The sequence below is a fragment of the Bos taurus genome, chromosome 20 (genome assembly GCF_002263795.3).
Source record: "Bos taurus isolate L1 Dominette 01449 registration number 42190680 breed Hereford chromosome 20, ARS-UCD2.0, whole genome shotgun sequence".
In the NCBI taxonomy this organism is placed as follows: domain Eukaryota; kingdom Metazoa; phylum Chordata; class Mammalia; order Artiodactyla; family Bovidae; genus Bos; species Bos taurus.
The window spans coordinates 18493720-18518787 of NC_037347.1; the positions used below are offsets into that span (position 1 = coordinate 18493720).

A 25068-nucleotide genomic window follows, 5' to 3' on the forward strand; every position below is an offset into this window, starting at 1 on the left:
AAATGGCAACCCACTCCAGGACTCTTGCCTGGAGAATTCTATGGACAAAGGAGCTACAGTCCTTTGGTGGGCTACAGTCCATGGGGTCGCAAAGAGTCGGACACGACTAAGCCATTTCACTTTCACTTTCACTTTCACTCTACATATAAGTTAAATAAACAGGATGACACTATACAGCCTTGCCATACTCTTTTCCCGATTTGGAACCAGTGCATTGTTCCATTTCTGGTTCTGACTTTTGCTTCTTGACCTGCATACAGGTTTCACAGGAGACAGCCATGTGCTTCCCCAAATGTGCAGGGTGGGGATAAACACAATATCAATTACCCTTTAGAAACCACTACATGCCCAAACCTTTTTCAGTGCTTCATTTAAATATGGAAATGTGATACAGTTCTGGGAGGAGGTGTTTAAGGGGCCTCTGAGAGCATTGGAAAAGGTTTTAAGTCTCTTAAAAAGAGACACAAAGAAAAGACTCTTCTACTACTCTGGAAGAAGGTGTATGAGAATGTGATATTTGGAATGACGATCACCATCTTTTTCCACAAAAATGACAAAGTAGAAATGAACTAACTCAGAAGAAATTTTCCTACCTTTGGACTTCTTTTTCTATGTTTCTGTGTAACAGCTCTTACTGCTTAGCACTTCAAGTTGTGTTCTGTTATTTCCAAATGAAAGCATGATCCTTGATACTATAACATTCCCATTTGAAAAACAGAAATTAGGTGCTTAGTATCTTTGTTTGATATTTGTGTTGATCACTTTTGTTTGCCTAAAAGACAAGGCTTATATTCTAATTTTCTGTAAGTTACTAAGACCTAAGATGTAGCAATAATTTCTCTTTTCACAAATGCTTAAGAAACTTATTTCACCCTTGACACAGTTTAAATACTTTACATTTTGGGTGTATATGCTGACTCCAAGATGCTGCAGATTTCATATCTGTTGCAATTATTTTGAATCATCAGAGAAATTGTTTCCGTTGTTGATTGCACCTCCTGTTCTTCCCGTTCTTGACCCAGATATATTATCATATCCAAGTGACATGCATTATTGAATCTTTTATCATGAATCGTGTGTATTTCTCATACTGTGGATATTGTCATGTCAGAGAACAGTTTGTGCAGTATAAAGAAGAAGCTCTTAAAAAAAAAAAGAAGTTCTCAGTGGGAGGGAGATTCAAGAGAAAGGGAGATATGTATATCTATGGCTGATTCATGTTGATGTATGGAAGAAACCAACACAATAGTATAAAGCAATTATCTTTCAATTAGAAAGAAATAAAAGGAAAAAAATTGTTCCCAAACCTGGCCCATCATCAGTGTCTCCCCAGACATACTAATCTTTCTCTAGGTGATTAGCAATCAACCAGGTCTGGCAACCGCTACTTTTAGGAGTAGAGGAGAGAGGAAGTTTGTACTGTCTGATCCCATACGTAAATGGTTTCAAACCTCTTTTGACAAAGTCAGCCATGTAAGAACAAAATCTCTCAGCAAGTTACAGAAAGCTTGTGTATCAAGTGAGTTGGAAGAAGGAGTCCTTTGGTCTCCATGTCCTCTGTCTACACGGCCATCCCCTGAGATGTCCAGGGTCCTTCAGGTCTTTGAGCACCAGTCCGTGTAGGTCTGCGTTGTTGCTAGCTACACGGCTCCGTCATTTTCTGCAGCTCTTCTGCAACACAGCCACGTCCACTGAGGGCACTCAGGAGACTTTATGCTGCCCTTTCACCTCATGGGAGACACTCGCCATGGCTGCCTAAGGCCATATCAGCCACCTGTTCCCCCTCTACCCAGGCAGCTGAGCCTGATCCCTCTCCTCTCTGTTTCCTTAATCCTACTTGGCACCTCACCAGGGCTTATTGCCCTTTTTTCTGAGATCAGCACGAGTTGCCTTCCCTCTGACTCTCCCCTTTCCCAAGCCTGAAGCATGCTCTTCTGTGCTAGGAGGCATGGAAACTCCCAAGGTTTCCTTCCAGATCTCTTGTCTAGGCCCTTGAGTTCTTCTGTATGGCTATGTAACTAAGCTTTTATAACTCAGAATCTAGGATAAATCTTTCTGGTTTTTTGCCTTCTCTGTTGTGTTTCATTCCCAAGGTGATTTGCATAATCTAGCTGATTAAGGAAATGCCAAAGAGAAACACAAATGTATATATGAAACATAAAAATAAAACACAAAACCCTGTATGGTAAGTGTAAGGAGTATGATGTACTTTTCACTTCTGCTCTGTGTGTGTTTATGTGTATATACGTATAATCGCAGTACACACAAGTATATGGTAATTAGCAAAATTGAAAATCTATCCTTTGAAATAATTTTTCACTGAGTCTGTTCACATTCTCGACTTACTTTATTTAAATTTGAAGTCATAATAGATGACGAAGGGAAAAAAGGATTTAAAATAATACGCTGAGGGCTTTCCTGGTGGTCCAGTGGTTCAGAATCTGGGATTCCCCCATGCAGGGCACAAGGGTTTGATCCCTGGTCCAGGAAGTTCCCACATGCCATGGAGCAAGTAAGCCCGTGTGCCACAACTGCTGAGCCCATGAGCCACAACTGCTGAGCCTGTGTGCTACAACTGCTGAAGCGTACGCACCTAGAGCCCATGCTCTGCAACAAGAGAAGCCGTTGCCATGCGGAGCCCGGGCACCACAACAAAGAGTAGCCCTCGCTTGCTGCAGCTAGAGAAAGCCCACGTGCAGCACCAAAGACCTAACATGGGCAAAAATAAATAAACAAATAAATCTTAAAAAAATACATGCTGGAAAATACACATCCCACATAGTCACCTCAGGCTACTATACATATATTCCACTAATATTACCATAGCCCTAAACATTTCTGGATTTGTTCCTTTGCAGTTTACAAACTATAAGTTGAAAATGTTAGTAAATTATGATTAATCCCACCTCTACTTCCCCCATTCCAACTCCACTTATCAAGACATAGCTCAGCTTGATCCACTGACTTTTGAAACTATTCTTAACTTTTGATTAGTTCTGGGCATGATTTTTAAAGCAGTAGACAAAGACTTTTCTCCCTTAGAGCCAATTAAATGAAATTCTGAAAAACTCTGATGTTGATTTGTAAAGAAAAGCTCAAAAACTGCTTTGAACAGCAGTACCACTGAAATGATATAATTACTGAAGTGATTACTCTGAAGCATTTTATTTCAATGAAAAAATATTGGTCAGTCAGTTCAGTTCAGTTGCTCAGTTGTGTCCGACTCTTTGCGACCCCATGAATCGCAGCACGCCAGGCCTCCCTGTCCATCACCAGCTCCCGGAGTTCACTCAGTTGTTCTCAACTAGGGATGGCTTTACATGCTAGGGGACATTTGGTAACTTCTAGAAACCTTTTAGATTGTCGCAGCTAGAGAAAGAGTGTTCTTGGCATTTGGTGAGTGGAGGCCAGGGTTGATGCTGAGAATCCTGCATTGCTCAGGACAACTCCCCATAACTTGTTTGGCAAAAATGTCAATAAAGCTGAGGTTGAAAAACCTGGTTTAAACAAACAAATGATCACTTTATAGTCTTTCTCACATTTTAATACACTTAAAATTTCTGATCGCCTTACCCCAGCTTCAGGTAGGTCAGTTTTGTTCTCACCCTGCTGCCCAATTTCCATTACAGACCTCCTCTCCGCTTGTACCTTCCTACAGGTCATTTCAGTTTATGTGTCCCTGAGCAGGGTCTGCAGCTAGCCAGATCTGTTCTTGCAGATCTGATGTCTGACTTCTAAATCAGAGATCAGTAGGGAGCCCAGGGCCTCCCAAATATCAAAAAGAAAGGGAGAACCATATAGCCCTTCTGGGATGACAGGCATGCCCTGGGAAAGCCAGATGCTGACTCTACACTCCTTTCCCTCAGGGAGAGTGTCCCAGTATATTTTGCAGGATTTGGATAAATCCCAATACATGAAGGTTCATGTGGAAGTGGTTGGCAAAGGCTTTCAATTTATGGACTCCTGCCAAGTACTTCCCACCACAGGCAACCTTATGGTCACAGCCCTATCTGAATGGATTTCAGAAAGTCCTCAGCAGAGTGCTGCCTTCTGAATCCTATTGGCAGATCTCAAAGTGATCAGATCCCTCAAATTCATTATGTGTCCTGGTGTTAGTATATATGTGGCTTCAAAGAGTCTCCAGGTAAGCTCTTGGAGCAGGTACATATATCACATTTGAACCTGACATCTTTAATTTCAGGTCTAAAGAAGCTAGTCTTTTTGCCTTTTCATACTGTTCATGAGGTTCTCAAGGCAAGAATACTGAAGTGGTTTGCCTTTCCCTTTTCCAGTAGACCACTGTTTTGTCAGAAATCCCCGCCACGACCCATTGTCTTGGGTGGCCCTGCATGGCATGGCTCATAGCTTCATTGAATTACACAAGGCTGTGATTTATGTGATCATTTTGGTTAGTTTTCTGTGATTGTGGTTTTCATTCATGAGGCCGTGGGGTTGTAGTTCTTGCTTCTTCTCTCTGCCCTCTGATGCGTGAGGATAAGAGACTTGTGCAAGCTTCCTGATGGGAGGGCTGTGAGGAAAACTGATGCTTTTGAATTGTGGTGTTAGTGAAGATTCTTGAGAGTCCCTTGGACAGCACGGAGATCAAACCTGTCAATCCTAAAGGAAATCAACCCTAACTATTCATTGTAAGAACCAATGCTGAAGTTGACGCTCTGATACTTTGGCCCCCTGATGTGAAGAGCCAACTCATTGGAAAAGACCCTGATGCTGGGAAAGATTGAAGGCAGGAAGAGAAGGGGATGACAGAGGATGAGATGGTTGGGTGGCATCACCAACTCAATGGACATGAGTTTGCGCAAGCTCCAGGGTATAGTGAAGGACAGGGAGGCCTGGCGTGCTGCAGTCCATGGGGTTGCAGAGTCAGACATGACTTAGCGACTAAACAAAAACAAAGGAGCTAGTCTAGGCAGATTAAGTCTCTCCTTCACCAAATGATCCAGTCACGAAGTGATACTGTCCACTACAAAGAGTGAAATTCATGGTTTGTTGCAGGTGCTGGTCAATGAAATAGAAGCACCAGTTCCCCATCAGTGAGTTCCTGTTTACTCTCATCCTGACACATATATCCAAGGCCTTTGGAGAAGGGCTGAGCTCTGGCAAAGGAGGCTTTTTCTGTTCCCTGATAGCACCTGCCTGTCTTATCTACCCGTTATGGAGGTGTGGTCATCTGTCTACTGTTGCTGAGTTTTAAGTCTCTGCTTTACATGTATGAGAACCCTGACTATTCTGGCCTCTCCAGACCTGAAATTTTATGCCACTGAGTATTTTAAATCAGTTATTAAGGCCCTAGTTCTGCTATCAGCTAGAAGATATCTCTATACCTTCACCACATAAAATTTATTTCTCTCCTTCTGAACAGTACATTCACTAAAAAAATCAAAGGTCTGTATTAAAGGGCGGGTGAGGAGGGTGTCTGGGTTAGGAGGGGGAAGGTATGCCTGGCTCTAGTCTGGGGGTGCTGTATTTACAGGACAACTCAGGTTGCCCTCAATTCATTTACTAACAATTTTCTAGACTAGACCCAGCAATGTAATATTAGCACCGAGTCCATCACTGAGTCAGCTTATAAGGAAATTCTCAGCAGTTTATTTAGTTCCAACAGGCTAAAGGGATCAGGTTTTCTTTTCTTGCCCCATTTTTATACAATGATCCACGTTCCTTTTCCTCTGGTGGGTCCACAAGGGTTAAAGACTGTTGGATAGCAGGTTATCCCCAAGCAAAGGATCAGTGAGAGAGTTCCACTCCAGTAAGCTTGAGCCACCAGGTCCCTTTTCTGTCTCTTCAGTCTTCCCTCACTTGGTGGGTATCTGCTTCTGCAAATTCCCCCTCACAGACCTTTCCAGTGTGAGTTACTCCTCTGATGACCTTCTCCCTCTTCCTCCATCTCAATCTTGCATAGTCTTTTAGAAAAACCAGCTCTGTTTGCTGCCTGTGAGTATTGCTGACCTGCATTAGACTGCTGTGGTCTCTTTGAGGCTTTGTGCTTTAGTGAGGGCTGGGGAGAGGAAAAAGGCCTGAGTGGAATGAGTAGGAGAAGAAGAGGAGGCAGGGCTTGCCCAGAAAACAGCTTAATACTTTGAAATGTAAGTCCATCATTTGCCTTATAAAATTAGAATCCTTCACTCTGATTCTGAATAATTTAAACAGCGTTATTTTGGCAGTTTAATTAGGAGAATAGTGGCCCAAGGTATGTTACATCAGTGGTTAAGGTGAGCGGGAAAGGAGCTTTTATCAGGATCTAAAACACTTATATCAAAACCACTGAAAAACATCAAGGGAAGAATCATGTATAATTTGTGACATACCAGCTCTAAAAATGAAAGTAGTAGAGTTTTCTCTAGATCTGTTCCATACACTGCCATTCAACTTGGCCAGATGCTTTCCATTTAAATTTGTATAGCTTATCTCTACAAATGATAATATCTGATTTTGATTGAATGTTCATTTTTTATCAGATTCTGTGCTCTAAATTTCATATATATTATCATATAAGTTTCATGAATTTTATATATTAACTCATAAATTATTCCAAACAATTATTCTAAAACAATGAGTTGTTGTTTTTTAATCTTGTTAGGTTGTAAATTGCCATTTTTCAGATAAGGAGGTTGAACTTTAATTTTGCCCAGGGTCACACAGCTAGTCAGTGGTGGGATTCAAACCAAGGTCTTTGTGATCCCAAAGTTTCTGCTCCTACTCCCATATCATATGTTTGGTATAGACACAATCCACAGGAAAACTAGAGTCCAGGCTGACTCTGGCAAAATCCTGGCATCCCCACAGCCAATCTTGAGTTTGAACTCAGCTTGAGGACACAGGATGTATCAGATCAGAGGTCTTGCTGAGATACCATCCTGTATTTGGAGAGCTCCTCTGAAGTGTGCCAGGTGGTACAATGGTAAAGAATCCACCTGTCAAGGCAGGAAACATGGGTTCGATCCTTGGGTCAGGGAAGATCCCCTGGAGAAGGAAATGGCAACCCACGCCAGTATTCTTGCCTGGAGAATCCCATGGACAGAAGAGCCTGGCTGGCTACAGTCCACAGGGTTGCAAAGAGTTGGACAACTGAAGCAACTTAGCATGCCCTCTTTAATAGACATTTGGCTTGTCTCCAATCTTTTACTGACTGATACAATGAATAAGCTTGAATATATGTCATTGTGCATATGTGCATATATTTCTATAGGAGAAGTTTCTAGAAATAGGATTGTTGCCTTAAAAATGTGGGTTTATATACTAATTTGCACTGCCACCAGCAATATGTGAGTTTTCCACAATCCTTCCAACAGAGGGAACACACTTTTCGATTGTGGAAAACTCATACATTACTGGTGGCGGTGCAAATTTTGGCTAATCTGACTGATAAAATGTTTGGACTTTAACCCATCCCATGCAATAAAATGCAGTATTATAGATTTTTCTTACTATGGTTAAAGTTAAGCACTTTCTATATGCTTATGAGCCATTTGCACTTCCATTTCTCTGAAATTTGTCCGCTTTATTCTTGGTTTATAGGTGTTTCCTTATCAGTTTCTAAGAATCCTTAATATATTGGGGAGAGTATCACTTGTTTGTATTATGAATTGAACATATTTCTTTCTCCTTGTCATTTGCCTTTTTCCTTTTTTCTTCTTGATTTTCATATGGTTAAATTTATTAGTCTTCTTTTATGTTTTATGAACTACTAAGTCAAATTTAAAAAGTTTTTTCCTACTCCAAGATTATAAAAGTGTTCTCCCTGTTGTCATCCAGGACTTTCATGGTTCTTTAAAAATTTTATTTAAATCTTTGGTCTATTAATACTTGGAGTTTATTTTGGTTTATAGTATAATTTTCGGATCCCACTTTTTATTTTCAGATGACTCTCTAGTTGTATCACACCATTTACTCAACAACTGCTGGTAATTCAAGTGCCTACTGCTTTCAAGTGCATGTATATCATATACAATATGTCTTTTAAAAATATACACATATATTATATATATATAATATAAAATGGCTTTATCTTAGAATACCAGAATAAAGTCTAAATTTTTCTGTTGCAGACCTAGAGGGTTTATTTTTTTGTAAAATATACATAATGTAAAATTTACCATTTTAACCATTTTAAGTAAAATTTCCCATTTTAACCATTTTTAACTTTAACCATATAAAGTTCAGTGGCACTAAGTATATTTGCATGCTTTGTACAACCATCACCACCATCTACCTTCAGAACTTTTTCGTCTTCCCCCCATATGACTTGAAATCAAACATACTGGTCGTTTTATGATGTCCCATTCCTTTGTACGGTGTTGGCTGTTTTCAGAGATGTTAAAATTTGGGAAAGTGTATATCTTAGAATTTATGAAATATGGTACTAAATTCCCAAATGTTTTTGGTATGTTTTTTAGATGTTCTGTTCTGTGCCACTGTTTTGCTTCTTTATGTACTGCTGCTGCTGCTGCTGCTAAGTTGTGTCCGACTCTGTGCGACCCCATAGACGGCAGCTCACCAGGCTCCCCCGTCCCTGGGATTCTCCAGGCAAGAACACTGGAGTGGGTTGCCATTTCCTTCTTCAACGCATGAAAGTGAAAAGTGAAAGTGAAGTCGCTCAGTTGTGTCCGGCTCTTAGTGACCCCATAGACTGCAGCCCACCAGGCTCCTCCATCCATGGGATTTTCCAGGCAAGAGTACCAGAGTGGGGTGCCATTGCCTTCTCCCTTCATGTACCAATGTCACACTATTTTAATTACTAAAGATTCAAAATGTCTTTTAATACACGATAGAGCTAGTTTCCCCTCATTGGTCTTCTTTTTCAGAAGACATCTTTTTCCATCTGTTTTTGTCTATCTGTCCAGATAAACTAGGCACCTTCTCTTTGGATCTTGTAGATCTTCTTTTCCTCCCTCTGTCTACCTCAGTTTCACTTAAGTTATATAAACTTGAATACAGAAGAACTTCTTACACCTGAAGATCAGCTAAAAGTTTGGATCAGAGTATCTTTTCTGAAAGTTTATCTTCTTGACTTGGTTCAACCTTGCCATGGAAGGCACAGTCCATTCCTGACCTATTTTGCTGCCATAAAAGGAAGATGGATGCTTCTATGACAGTTCTTAGAATCGCTTACCCCTTTTGTATCTGGTACATAGAATATCAGCCTTTTTAAGTGAATTCAGCATTGTCTTTATGATGAAAAGTCTTTTAAGTGATTACAGTTGCATCAGGGTTTACTGTGGTTCACTAATGCATTTACCCCCGGTAGGTTTGTTGTTTTGCCAGTTATTCCTATTAAATTTTTAGCATATTTAATATTGTATTACTAGGAACTTGGCTTCTTATTTGCATCTATAGATCATAAACCCATCTCTTTTTTTTGTTTGTTTGTCAGTAATTCCTGTGGAAAATGGCCTTCAGTGATCTTACATCGAGGACCGTGCGTCTTTATGATAATTGGATCAAAGATGCTGGTAAGTAACCAGATTTCCTAACTGTGGCTCATCCTTCCTTTTTTAAGTAACCAGATTTCCTAACTGTGGCTCATCCTTCCTTTTTTGGTTGTATTCTCGTACTTAATAGGATTTCATTGAAACAGAATGAGAGACTTAGCAACTTAACACTCCCTTACAGACACCCCATAAATTGATTTTTTCAAATTTTTATTTATTTGGCCACACCGGGTCTTAGTTGTAGCGTGTGAGATCTAGATCCCTGACCAGGAATCGAACCCAGGCACCCACATTGGGAATGAGGAGTCTTAGCCACTGGCCCACCAGGGAAATCCCCTTGATTTTTATTTTAATTAGTGAAGAAGTATCAAAAATTTCATTGAAGATATGTATAAAGATAGAGGTATTAATACGTAGCTGATGTTCAATATGATGTTTGTAATTGTGAAAATAGCTTTATACCCAGGGAAAGGAATTAGTCCATGCATGGTGGTACATCATTCCAGCTCAGTAGCCATTAGAAGTGATTTTGGGGCACTGTGCTCTTAGGCTTGATTCTGCCCTAATGCTCTTAAGGGAAATAACAGTTATCACCAACAATGACTCTGTCCAGTAACTCTTGAGTGGGAAGGGCCACAGCCCCCAGGGGTATGTCAGAAAGCAGGGGCATTTGCTAGGGTAACCCCTGAGTAATTCTGAAATGCCCACCTTCTCCCATTGCCCATTAAAAAAAAATCAACATTGTTGAAAGGCATTTAATGCCATAGTGAGTGGTTTAAAATCATTAAATGCAAGCAGGTTATAGAAGACCACCTGTATTTCATACATGCATGCTCAGTGGCTCAGTCGTGTCCAGTTCTTTTGCAACCCCATGGACTGTAGCCTGCCAGGTTCCTCTGTCCATGGACTTTTCCAGGCAAGCATACTAGAATGGATTGCCATTTCGTATTCCATTTGTGTGGTAGGATTATGGGTAATTTCTATTTACTTTTCTGTGTCTGTCTACTAGATGTTTGGGGGTTTTGTGTTTTGTCTTTTATTTGTTTGTTTGGCCACAGTATGCGGTGTGAGAGATCTTAGTTCTCAGACCAGGAATTGAACCCTCACCTCCTGCAGTGCAAGTGTGAAGTCTTAACCACTAGACTGCAGGGAAGTCCCTGTCTAGATGTTGTTAAACCACATCAATATGTGTTGCTTCTATAACTGTTATAAAATGTTTTAAACAAACATTTATAACAAATGTTTTATAATACTTAAATGTTTTATAACAAAGGTAGCATTTTTATTTATTTATTTATTTTTTTTCCCAGCCACACCAAAGGTAGCATTTTTAAAAGAATAGACAAGGAATCAGAACATTTCAGAGCTGAGATGGACTTAGATATCATCAAAGCTACCTTCTCATGTTGTTGTTCTTGTTCAATAGGGTCTGACACTTTGTGACCCCATAAACTGCAGCAAGCCAGGCTTCCCTGTCCTCCTCTAACTCCCAGAGTTTGCACAAACTCATGTCCATTGAGTCGGTGATGCCATCCAACCATCTCATCCTCTGTTGCCCCTTCTCCTCCTGCCTTCAGTCTTTCCCAGCATCAGAATCTTTTCCAGTGGGTGGGCTCTTCACATCAGGTGGTCAAAGTATTGGAGCTTCAGCTTCAGCATCAGTCCTGCCAATGAATATTCAGGGTTGATTTCCTTTAGGATTGACTGGTTTGATCTCCTTGCTGTCCAAGGGACTCTCAAGAGTCTTCTCCAACACCACAGTTTGATATGAAAAACTCTCATATCTGCACATGACTACTTGAAAAACCATAGCTTTGACTGTATGGACCTTCCCAACATCATGGTCATTTGTCAGCAGAAAGATCAGAACATACATTTTCTGGTTATGATTAGTACTCTGGTATTTCACATTTGAATTCCTTTCCACATATTCACCACCATCACCACTTTAGATTAGTTTGTTACCTATCAGTTAGAATCACATATTCACCAAATTCAGGAGGAAAAAGTGTCACCTCTTGCTACCTAGCACAGTTGAAATTATATTTCTGTTTACACTGATTTCAGCAAAGATACACTGTTTCATGGTTGCTATCTTTCTCAGTGGACTTCCTGGATGATTCAGTGGTGAAGAACCCACCTGTAATGCCAGAGACCCAGATTTGATCCCTGGGTTGGAAAGGTCCCCTGGAGAAGGAAGTGGCAACCCACTCCAGTATTCTTGCCTGGGAAATCCCAGTGAAAGAAGAGACGGGCAGGCTACAGCCCTTGGGGTCTCAAGAATCAGACACAATTTAGCAATTCAACAACAACAAATCTTTCTCAGTAGATTAAAAACCAATCTCATTTCACTGAAAAAGATGCTATAGTTTTGCCCCTGAAGAATGCAAAGGTTCTTAAAAGGATCCTAAAAAGGATCCCATAAATAGAGAAGTTTCACTCTGGTGAATGGAGATTGAAGGGAATTTTTATATATATATATTCAATTTTTTCTTATTTTTCAACTTACATAATGACACAGAGAATGTATAGATTTCTTTAAAGATTATCTTTCTCTGAAGATTTACAGTAGTTCTCATAAATTCAATATTTAATTTAAATACTATTTTTTGTCTGTTGTAATGGGTTTTATTTATTTATTTAAAAATATGAATATTTTCTTTTCAAGGTAGAGGTGTAACTGGCTACCTGAACTCTCATGATTTAACCTTGGGAACCAAGTAGATTTGGATAATTTTTTGAAATAGACATGTTTGGAAGAACGGATCACTTGCTATCCAACTCTTGCTACTCATTATCCCCATTGTAAGAACCCAAGACATTCAATTAATCAATATCCTAATTCAAGAGCCAAATAGATTTAGGTGATGATGAATATCTATATAGTGCTCTAAGTATAAAATGTTTTAAGATGAACTACTTCTGAATTCCACTTCTAATTTTATTCATGGGTCAACTCTTTATTTTTATTATGAATACTTACATTGAAAAGATTATGAATACTTACATTGACCTAGTATTAGGTCAGAAAAGGGAATGACAAAGGTGAGAAGTGGTTCAGGATAGACGAGGAAAGTCCTGGAAGCAGTGTCGCAAACAGCGTGGGGAGGATGAAAGGAAGAGGCAGGCGATGCTACTGATCTGAAGCTATGCTAATTTAAAGTCTTCAGGGAGGAGGGAAGGATGGAGATGTGTGGTGAAAAGACCTTGATTTAAGTTCTGCCACTATTGTGAACCAGCTCAGTGATCTTGCACAAATTATTTATTGTCTGTGAGCCTCAGTTTCCTTGTTAGCAAAGGAGAGTTGAGCCTGGTATCCCCCAGCTACCAGATAATACGCATGAAAGTGTTAGTCACTCAGTTGCGTCTGATGCTTTGTGACCCCATGGACTGTGTAGCCCACCAGGTTCCTCTGTCCATGGAATTGTCTAGGCAAGAATGCTGGGGTGGATTGCCATTGCCTAATACGCATGAAAGTGCTATGTTATTTAGGAAGTATCCCAACAGAAACAGTGGTGGTGGTTGATGACTTATAGCGCATTTCCATGTTCAAATACTTTTAATATAGCATATCTTTTTTTTTTAAGTTTCTTCATTCTTTTTCCTGTTGAAATCTAGAAGGGTTAAAATGGTTTGTGTTGAGATATATATCTTTATGAGAACACTATTGGGTATAACAGGAGGGGTTTTTTTTTGCTCTGTGTAGTGTGATATTGATCTCTGAGAACCATTAGGAATCATTTTTGGCCATGTTAGTTCTGTTTTACTTTGCCTATACTTCAAAGGGCTAAGGCCATGATCAAGTGCCAAGAATTTCAAGTGTATTCTTGGCTTTGGCCCTAATTCTGAATAGACTTTGGGAAACTTACTGATACTCATTGGCTTTCTGATTGTTAGAGAAGTAGGAGGCAGGCATAGTTATTTCATGTGGAAAATTCCACAGCTACAGAATTTTAAAATGGTTTAATTAATACTTAAGCTATAAGAGGATTTATAATGTTTTGATGTTTAAAAAGCAACTTTCCTTGTATTCGAATAGTAATGATTTTGACCTTTCAGACTCAGAGTGATCTTTTTGCAAGAAGACAGAAAATCTGCTGCCACTCTGAATCTCTAGTACTTCACAAAGTACCAGAGGTACATGTTTGTTTCTCCTTCCAGCTTCTTCATCTTACTGGCACTTAGAATTTTAAAGGGTGTACCCTTTGAGCTAGTACTGCTACTTAAGAAGAGAACACATTCTTAAAAGTGGTTGATGGAAAAGCTCATTAATATTCTATGTATGTGACCCTTATACTCCCCTGTACTCACTCTCCAGAATGCTCTTAGAAAAGCATTATGGGGCTAGTAATAAGTCAGAACGTCAGAGCTGAGGTCTGGACTCTCAGACAGCCTGCCCCTCCATCTTCTGCCTTTATCTGTTGGTAGTACTTAAACGCAGCTCTGATGCTGAATAGAAGGTACAGGAAACTCTCTCTCCCTTATCAGCCTTTTGTCTCTAAAGAAAACAGAGCACACTTCACCCCAGAACCTTTTGCGATTTGTGAGATCATAGACTGAGGCAGAATTACCTTTATCGAGCCACCAGCCCCATCTGACTTGCAGATGTCTCATCAGCGGGAGCCCCCTGCCTCACATGAAAGTGGGCTCCCTATTTGGAAAGGTATCTGCCAAGAGAGAAGGCAGGAAAAATGAACAGTCATCAGAGTCATGGACATATTAAATGCTTTATTTGCTCAGTAGGGAGAGCTAATTTAAGCAAAGGAATAATCTGAGCAAAGCTTTACTTCTAGAAAGTAAATTTGGTCATTATATAGACGATAAGATGGTGGCAGATTGGATCAGGAGACAGAGAAACCACATAAAATTACCGCAGAGCACCTAGCAGTGGGGTACTGAGGGCCTCAGTGTTGCTGAAGGAAGCATTGAACTCCTGGTTTATAACTTTGATGGAACGTTCATCATGGTCATCGTAGCAGCTTATTTCAAAATATAAAGGCCTGGGGAATTCCTTGGAGGTCCAGTGGTTAGGACTCTGCTTCCACTGCAGGGGTACAAAACCAAGATCTGCTGAAATAATAGTAGCAATGCTTACTGAGCACTCAAGTTGTGCCAGGCTCCTTACTTGTAATAACTCACTGAATCCTCTCTGAGATACATGTTGTTTGGCGCCCAGTTCACAGATGAGGAAACTAAGCACAGAGAAGTCAAGTCAGTGACCCCAGGTCACATAATGAGTCCGTTGGAGGGCCAGGATCAGTGCAGGCTGAGAAAGGATTAAAAAGCTGGGTGAATTGTTCTGTTATTTGCTTTGAAAATAGTATGAAATTAAATGAACTAGCTTTTCCTCAAAGATAAGATTTTTTTAAAAATCTGTAGAACTTGAAAGGCACACGCAGGATTTTTTTTTAAAGAAGTATGTGCTTATAATGTTAAATTACAGGAAACATGATTTATTTAAATATTATTTTCTTTTGCTTCCTGAGCCAGCCCAGCATGCTTTTCCTGGCTTTTTGTTTTTCCTGCTGCTACCAGCGGAAGACCAGAAATATGGTATCATTTGATACCCCCATCTCACTACCCTCACCATCACACTACTGTCGCTGAACTAAAAAAAGAATGAAATAAAATATCTCTAATTCAGAAATTCCTTTACTGACAAAAACAAAAACCGAAAACTAGTTTTCAACCATGCCTATGATACCCATTCATAACAGAAACATTTAAAATTTCTTAAAAAGAAAAATAAAAATCACCCATGTTGTCACCATCCAAAGGTAATAATGTTGACATTCTTCTAGAAGCCTTCTTTTTTTTTTTGTTTTTTAGAAGCCTTCTTTTAATACTGGTTTTATATGTTTATTTCATTGAAGATAAAAGCTAGACATATTAATATGGTTTATATTCATATATTTAAGGTTTGGATTACTCGCTGATGGGGGAAAAAAATCCACCAAAGTTTTGGTCATTTCTAAAACCACAATGAGATATCACCTCACACTTGTCAGAATGGTACTCATCAAAAAGAACAAAAGTAACAAATGTTGGTGAGAATGTGGAGAAAAGGGAACCCTCACGCACAGCTGGTGGGAATGTGAATTGGTGCAGCCACTACGGAAAACAGTATAGAGGTTTCCCAAAACCTAAAAATAGAATTACTATATGACCCAGCAATTCTACTCCTGGATATATATCTGGGGAAAAAACAACAACACTAATTCAAAATGTACATGTTCACAGCAGGGTTATTTATAATTGCCAAGTTATGGAAATGACGTAAGTGCTCATCAACAGGTGAATGGATAAAGAAGATGTGGTATGTGCACACACACACACACACACACACACACACACACACACACACTGGAATGCTACTCAGCTATAAAAAAGAACACACTTTTGCCCCTTGCAGTAACATGGGTGAACTTTGAAGGCATTATGATAAGTGAAATGTCAGAGAAAGACAAATACTGTATGATATAACATATGTGGAATCTAAAAAATACAACAAGCTAGTGAGTATAACAAAAAAGAACCAGATTCACAGATACAGAGAACAAACTAGTGGTTACCAGTGAAGAGGAGAGAGAGGGGGAACATGGGGTGGGAGAGTCAGAGGTAACAAATTACTCGGTGTAAGATCAACTGCAAAGATGTTTGTACAGCACAGGGGGTGTGGCCAGTATTTTGTAGTAATTGTAGATGGAGCTTAACCTTTAAAAATTGTGTTTTTAAAAAAGTGTGATCTGGTCCAATTCTGTCCTTTGGTCCCCAGTTCTGTGACAATTTTCCTTACTCAAACTTTCCTGGTGAGTTACTAGACTGTGGCTGGGGTTCCTTAGGGCCTTTCTAATTGCATACAGCACCCAGATATCCTGGGAAACTTGGTACAGGAAAGGCAGGGAATAAATCGAAGTACACAGGGAGGTATGCTGCCTGCATAGCTGATTTCACGGCTTTTCCTGTTCTAAAACGGTGACGTCTTACTACGAATTTTTTTTTTTTTGAGACCTTTGTGTTCTTTGTGTTCCTGCGAATGTCTTTGAGCAACGTTTGTTGAACATTTGTTTCGCACACGATACTTCCTGAAATCGTTCCTGCTAAGAGCATCAGTCCAGGGGCACTTTTCAGCCCACATTGTCCTTTCCCTGTCTGCCACATTTGTTACCTTGATTGCTTCCAGAAGTCCACTCTTCCTCTGGCTTAAGGATATCACACTCTTGTGGTTTTCCTTCTCCATTTTTGCCTAATCCTTCTCAGTCCTCAGTCCTCTCTCCTCCTTTGAATGTTGAGTCCTCCAGAGTTTGACTTTGGCCACTTGCTCTACTTACTCTACTCACTTTTCCTAAGACAGTATCTGAACAACAACTACAAAAAACTCAAGTGTTTTTCTTAACTTCCACCTCTCATTCCCCATGATTAAATGATTTATGAAATTTTATGTTTTCTACCTCCTTACTAGATGTCAAAATGATTGATCCTATTGATTTTCTCCTATCACTACCTAATTTTTAGTAGTTTCATTATGACTTCATTTTCACAAAGGGCTATCTTTCCTAAAGATAGGAACGCTCTGCATTCCACAGAGTGTTGTGGTGTTCCACAAGATGTTAAATAGTATTCTATTGATGCAAAAAATCAGGGCTCCATGGCCAAGTAAGTTTGAGGAATGCTGCATACCACCATTCTCACCTTGGCAATTCAAAACAAACATGAAGCACTAAGAAATTCTGCTGAAAAGTACTTTGTTTGCTTAACTTAGCATTTCTAGTAGACTTTTCCTACTTTTTGGGGTGGTAGTTTAGTCACTAAGTCTTGTTGCAACCCCATGGACTGTAGCCTGCCAGGCTTTTCTGTCTATGGGATTTCTCAGGCAAGAGTACTAGAGTGGCTTGCCAATTCCTGCTCCAGGGAATCTTTCTGACCCAGGAATCAAATCCAAATGTCTGCATTGCAGGCAAATTCTTTACCGCTGAATTTAAAGAATTCTTTAATATCTTCCTTGTATCACATAGTTTGGGACATGCTTTGGTAGGATACAAGGTAAGGCACAAACTCATTTTTCTCCCAAGTAGTCAGTTTTCCTTTTCAATGAATTATCTCTCCCTTTCTTCTTGCTTATATGGCTTTCTTTATCATATATTAAATTCCTAAATATCTGAGGTCCACCTTAGAGCTGACTTTTAGCTTATTATTTTGAGATAAGAATTGATGCTTTTGAACTGTGGTGTTGGAGAAGACTCTTGAGAGTCCCTTGGACTGCAAGGAGATCCAACCAGTCCATTCTGAAGGAGATCAGCCCTGGGATTTCTTTGGAAGGAACGATGCTAAAGCTGAAACTCCAGTACTTTGGCCACCCCATGCGAAGAGTTGACTCATTGGAAAAGACTCTGATGCTGGGAGGGATTGTGGGCAGGAGAAGGGGACGACAGAGGATGAGATGGCTGGATGGCATCACTGACTCGATGGACGTGAGTCTGAGTGAACTCCGGGAGTTGGTGATGGACAGGGAGGCCTGGTGTGCTGTGATTCATGAGATTGCAAAGAGTTGGACACGACTGAGCGACTGAACTGAACTGAACTGAACTGAAGGCATCTGTCAGTTTTTTTGAAGGAAGCCCATTTGAGTGTAGAATAAATCATCTTTAATCACTACAGATATGCCCCAGTATATCTGAGTATCAAATGTGAGCTTTCCAGCAATAAAACTGAGGCCGAGTGAGTCATCAATCATGGAGTCTATTGAAGAAATTTTTGACTTGGATAAGAAGTCAGACTTGAAGGGATATTCAACTTTTTTTGGTAATTAGCTACATCATCAGCAGTCTCAATGGGCAAGGGCTGTATTCCCCCCACCGTCCTTTCCAATTAACAAGAGTGGTATTTAGCAACCTAGGGTTAAAGACTCAATTTTGAATCAGACACACTTGGAAATTTGTCCACACATATTTGCCTTTATAATATTCTGGCTTTGTGAAACAATTTTGTAAAATTACACCCAAGATTACACTTAAGATTATGAAATTAATCACATTTCACCTTGAGTTGCAGTTTTTTAATTAATCTAATTCTCATAGCCTGGAACTAGCAGTAATCATGTGAATTTCTTCTTTACATGATTGTGAGGCTAATACTGTTCTGTTTTTCTGTTTAAAATATCAGATGGGTTAGCCCACATTCTGGACACCTAGAACCCACAGTTCAGATACTTAAATGATGCTAAAGTCCCTTTCAATTGAATAATCCAGTACACAGAAGACCTTTCCCATTTTCTTGGGGAATGAAGAAAGTTAACAAACAGCAAACCAAAACATATTTATATACATGAAAGAATGTCTGGGTGGAGAAACTCTACTGTGTTACTAGTGGTTATAGATGGAGGATACGATTTTTCCATGGACTTGCTCCCCTGCGATGTGGTTTCTGGTTGGGTTCAGCTAATAGAGAGATAGGGAGGAGGGTGAGGCTAGGGTTTTGATTTCCCTGGCCCCTTGTTTGTAGGATCGCTGAATCCCTCCACTGAAGGACATGGCTCCTCACCAGAAGGGCTTCTCCACGTGACTCTTTCCTGAGTTCTGGTGACCAGTACCTCCCTTTGCCCCTTGAGCCTCACTGTTTCTATCTCTGTCCCAATCCCTTGTGATTTCCCTTGACACGAGCTGAAGATGGTAGTCATCACTGACCAAACAGTTCACTGACAGCATTAGGATCTAGGTGCTCACTTAAATGCTGGTTACTGTCAGTTACCACGGAGCTAAATGGCTGTGCACTTACATCTTGTTTTTCTCTTAGATCCTAGAGTTGAAGACTGGCTCCTCATGTCCTCACCTCTGCCACAAACCATCATCCTAGGATTCTATGTCTATTTTGTCACGTCCCTGGGACCAAAGCTCATGGAGAATCGAAAGCCTTTTGAACTCAAGAAAGTGATGATAACATACAATTTTTCCATAGTACTCTTTTCTGTGTATATGTTTTATGAGGCAAGTATCTTCAGTATTCCTAATGGGAGAATTTTACCTGAGTCTTTATGTTCGTCTGTCATGATGTTTCCTCATATGACTTTAAGGGTAACTCTCCAAGGTTTAAGAAATTTCAGAAACTTAGCTCACTAGAGCAGATATTTGCACCCCTCCCCAAAAATATTGTTTTCTATAGACCAAATATTGAACTCCTTAAAGGATCTTGGTATAGTCTACCTTGCAGATAGTGAGAATTAACATTAAGTCCAGGGACTCACACACAGTTAACCATAAAAGATGATTGAATCCATAAATGTTCAACTTTAAGGAAACTCACAGCTGGAGAAATTAGATACACCCAAGACAGTGTATTGCCTGGAAAACTCCATGGATAGAGGAGCCTGGCAGGCTCCAGTCATGGGGTCACAAAAGAGGCGGACACGACTTAGTGACTAAACAGCAACAACAAAGATAGCGTAACTGCCAAGTGGAGGACTGATATTTGAGTCCAGGTCTGTCTGACATCGGAGCTCATTCTGACTCTAATGAGTTGTCATCATCATGGTAGTAATTTGGGGTTCAGAATGTATACACACCCTGATGACCTGTTAGGTGGTAGACTGTTTTGGTTTAGCTGAGTTTTGTGGGGAACAGAGAACTTAGACTTGTACAAGGCAATAGATGAGGGAAGCTGTCCCTTACCTGTCAAAGAGAGGTGGAGAATTTCCAGGACCACAAGCAGACTCATGAATTCTCTCTCTCTCCCTTCTGCTGATTATAAATCTCAGCTACGCTCCCTTCTCTGCTTTTCTGGGATTCCTTGCTTCTCTTTCAATGCTGGCTGGCTTCCTCCTCTTCTGCTCCTTATCCACTTCCTCTGCAGCACAGCCTGTGCTTCCCCATTACCAGGACCCGGGAGGACCTCGCATGGCCTCTCCAGCCTCTCCAGACCTCATGGCCTCTGCACATGCATCTCTCCAGCCTGATTCTTGCTGTGGATTCACCTGACTAGCTCACCTTAAATCTGCTCTGGCATCATTTCTCACAGGCCTTCCTGAAGTCTGAACTTACTTTGCTGCCTTCTACTTTATTTCCAGACTTAACTCACAGGTCACCTTACTGTCCTTTCTGGAGCATAAGCAACTGAAAGGGAGGGAGTAATAGAATAGAGCTGGGGCGTGGGGGTGCAGAAAAATACATGCTTTTGGCGAGTTATCAGAGATAGAATATAACCTACTATATGACAGACCCAGAAGTACTAAGAACAGACCTGGAAGCCAGGAGACCAGGGACTAGTTAGTCCCAGTTACACTACTAACTAGCTACCTGATTTTGAACTAATCATTCAACTTCTGTGGGCCTCAGTTCTCTCATTATATAGAGTCAGGATTGACCTTGTCTCTCAGATCCCTTTATGCTCTGCTATCTAATTGTGTCATTGAATGTGGTGTCTCCAAATGTATACTCTGGAAGGAATCCAAGTATAACCAGTAAGTTTTGGTTTCAGCTTTAGAAATTACAACATAAAAGGTCTGAGAATGTTTGAATCTGAGAGTTTCTATCCCCTGTTAACCAGTAATACCTGAGTAACTTATATGCCAGTTTGGAGATTTATTACCTACCAAAGAGAAATGGTTACTCTTCCTTTGTGAAAGTCTAAAATATAGACATATATGTCAAAAGCTCTGCAGACTTTTGGAATGTTCTTAAATTTAATATCAGGAAAGCATTGAGTTCTGCTTTCTGTTTAATCAAAGGTTTTTGACAGCTGAGCAGTGTGTCAGTTCCAGGACACATTCACACATGGTTGATTGGGTGGAGCACAATTGCATTTGGTCTACATCCTCCACTAAGGATGTTAAGGCAAATGTGCACAAGGTGAAAGGAAGTACATCAGACTAAAGGAACCCACGTGCCTCATTTTATAGTGATGGCTCGAATGTGCTAGTTACTTGGCAAAAGTTGAGTAATAAAGAGAGACCAGCAAAGGCCCCACAGATGGTCACATCACAGAGCTTCTCCTATTCATCGCAGTGCTTATTTGGAGTAGGGAATCAGTCAACCTCATCTAAATGAAAGGAGTTAGCCTGTTACCTCAATCAGTCAGAAGTGAGTCTGAGTACGAGAGTATGAAGACTCTCACTGACAGATCAGGACTTTGTAAAACAGATTTAACTATTTCTGTACTTTCCTTTGTTCCTTCCTTTGAGAAAATTTATTGACTTGTCTTTGTAAGATATTTTTCTCATCCATGAAATATGTTTTTATGCTTTTCTGAATCTTAATTTTTAAGATTTCATAATTTACCAAGTTGATGGTGTTGATATTACAAGTCAAGCTAGGAGCTAGTTATCAAAAAAGGATAGTGTTTTTAAATACTATGGTCTAAGTGGTTTTTCTTTCTCCTTCATTTCTTTTCACCATTAAAATGTTATTCTGATTATGCCTCCTAAACTTTTGCCAAAAAAGTTAACTTACTGTAAAGTTGTCATTTCAGCTTTAATAATAATTAAAAGTACAGACTTAAAATGTAATGGAATAGAAAATGGTATAATCCTTATGCTGGGAAGGAAGACATCTTTCTTAGGGAAGATGCTGGCTTTTGTGAGAACAGGATGCCAGAGAAGAAACTGGTCATATTGTCAGAGCCCTAACTTAAGCCAACCATTTAATATAGATATTAATTTAAAATTAGAGCCCTTAGCTTTTCATTTTCAGATGCTGTTTTAAAAGGAGAACTTCCTACCACTAGACCAAAAGAATATCAATGTAATCTTTGAATTGTGGTCCAGACTTAACAATAGGCCTTTTCTTCTCACCACTGGCCTAAAGTCACTTCGTGGGTGTGTTGGAATTAAGGCTTGCCAGACTGTATTCTCTTGTTAATATTTTTGTCCCTTACTTGTTATGTGAATTCAAAGCAAAACTAATATGTGAGTCTTGTGTTTGGTCTGTCTGGATTTAAAAGCCATGGACTATCACTTCCTATTACATCCACTAACTGAAACAAGAAAAATCTAGTTGTTATAGACATTGGATGAGTACACTGAGAAGGTTGGTTTGCTCATTTATTTGTTGACTAATTGCAAAGATTTGAAATGATCAAAAAAGGCTGATTTCAGACTCAATCACCCCTTTGAGAATACACAAACATGCACAGGCACATAGAGATGTACATAAATAAAGTCAAATACTTACCAGTGTTTGCTGTTTAAACAAAACATTCCTGGTATTTTGTTCTCCAGTTTATTAGAATAATCATTCCAAGAAATAGTCATTTTAATTAGCACACAGTTTATATAAGTGTGACTTTACAACTTTTAAAACTCTTGATGCTTTGATATGAAGTGAGTTCCTGGTTTGTGATTGTTCTAGTCCACCTTTCCCTCTGCACTGACTGCTGAGTTAGCTGAAAATGTAATGAGGAGACGTGGCCAAAACTACCTTTGTTGTAGCTGTTGAGCAAGTACTTTTCTTCTGTGATATGCATGTGCTCTCTTACAGTTTATAATGTCTGGCTGGGGTACAGGCTATTCGTTTCGATGTGATATTGTTGACTATTCACAGTCGCCTACAGCACTGAGGGTAAGTTTCTTTTCAGAAAAACTCTAAATCAGTGTTAAAACTTTGTGGACTCTATTTTTAAATACTGAATGTGAAATCAGAAGGAGTAAATGACTCAATTATCACATATGTGTTGAGTGAAAAAAGCTAAAAATTACAAGAAAAAAAATTCAGGTGTGGGGTTTTCTGTAAAATGCAAATTGGTGCTTTTCTTTTTGAATTTCTTGGATTTAAAAGTAAATTTGTACCTGGTTCCTCAAAAATGGAATTACCATATGATTCAACAATTCCACTTCTGGGTGTATACCTAGATGAATTGAAAGCGAGGATTCAAATGACACACATACCTATGTGAAATAGATAACTAGTGGGAAGTTGTGTAGGGCAGGGAGCTCAGCTCAGTACTCTGTGAAGCCTCAGATGGCTGGGATGAGGGTGTGGTGAGAGGGAGGTCCAAGAGAGAAAAGATACACATATACACATAGCTGACTGACTTCATTGTACAGCAGAAACTAACACAACATTGTGAAGCAATTATACTCCAATTTTTAAAAAAGATATTTGTACACCAGCTTTCACAGCATTCTTCACATTAGCCAAAAGACGGAAGTCAACACACATGTCCATCAACAGATGAATGGATGGATAAACTGATATATAGATACAATGGAATATTTTTCAGCCTTAACAGGAAGGAAATTCTGACACCTGATACAATGTGATTGAGCCTTGAGGACATTATGCTGAGTGAAATAATCTAGGCACAAAGGGACAAGAAATATTGTACGATTCTGTTTTATGAGGAACACAGAGTAGTCAAATTCAGAAACAGGAAGTAAAATGGTAGTTGTCGGTGGGTGGATTCCCAGGTGGGGACTTACTGTTTCATGGGTACAGAGTCAGTCCTATGAGAGGAAGAGCTTTATGGATAGTTGTACAAGAACGTGAAGGTACTTAATGCCACCAAACTATACACTTTAAGATGGTTGAGATGGTAAATTTTATGTAATGTAAATTGTGCCAAAATTAGAAAATATAAAGTTCTTTCCCATGTTAAAAAAAATAATGAATTCCTTTCTATGTGTGTTTCTGCAGATGGTACGCACCTGCTGGCTTTATTACTTCTCCAAATTTATTGAGCTATTAGATACTGTGAGTATATCATCACCACATTTGGTAAATGTTTGATGTTTCAATGAAAGTGATAAACTGTGAGGGTTCGGTTGTCTGATAACTTTGGTTATCTCTCTTCCTCAGGCAGACTCCTATTATCTATTATTTTTTATTATCATTTTAGAGAATAGATAGCATTAACTTATTTTTCAGTCTTTTGCAAATGCCAAAAGATTTTTTTGTGTATCTACCATCTGGTTAAGATAAGAATGTAACTGTCACATATACTACAAAACTGAGCATCTTTATCTAGATGGATGACGGTTGTTCTGTGAAGTAAGTTCAGGAAGCAAAGAACAGAGAATATGTTACCTCTGATTCTTTATATCAAAGCAGTGTGTCATCCACACTCCTTTAACAGGACACATGCTTCAAAATTCATTAAGTCACACTAGAATGTTGTTATCTCTGGGATATCAGTAATTTTGGTAATATCAAAACTATATCCAGCTGCCTTTCTGAAGTCTGTCTTATTGGGTCTTCTCCCTTCCTGAGGATCAACTCAGTGGCTCCTGCGAAAAGCAAGTGCCATGGATTAGGATCCATGATGAGAGGAGAAAACCTTGTACCTTTGTTTCCAGAAACAACAGAAAGCTGGCTATTATTGTATCTTTGTGGCATATGGACCTTATTTATCTGTAATCCATTCTGGCCTAAGACTGCCAAGTGTGTTTTCTTCAGAATATATTCCACTACATCTCTAGTAGCAAATCTAAACATGCTTTACCTTCTCAGCTGGCTACACATAATATTAGAATTATTGATGTGTGTGTTAGTCGCTCAGTTGTGTCCGACTCTTTGTGACCCCACGGACTGTAGTTCAGCAGGCTCCTCTGTTCATGGAATTCTCCAGGCAGGAATACTGGAGTGGGTTACCATTCCCTTCTCCAGGGGATCTTCCCCACCCAGGAATCAAATCC

The 25068-nt window shown here is 39.6% G+C and overlaps 1 protein-coding gene across 1 annotated transcript in view; it reads left to right on the top strand.

Moving 5' to 3' along the window:
• Nucleotides 1–25068, top strand: part of ELOVL7 (ELOVL fatty acid elongase 7) — a 76809-nt gene that overhangs the window by 39082 nt on the left and 12659 nt on the right. Inside the window, 4 exon segments of the mRNA NM_001078042.1 lie at nt 9392–9470; nt 19242–19432; nt 22916–22996; nt 24071–24127. Of these exon segments, the coding sequence (NP_001071510.1) occupies nt 9407–9470; nt 19242–19432; nt 22916–22996; nt 24071–24127 (393 nt within the window). The 5' untranslated portion in view covers nt 9392–9406.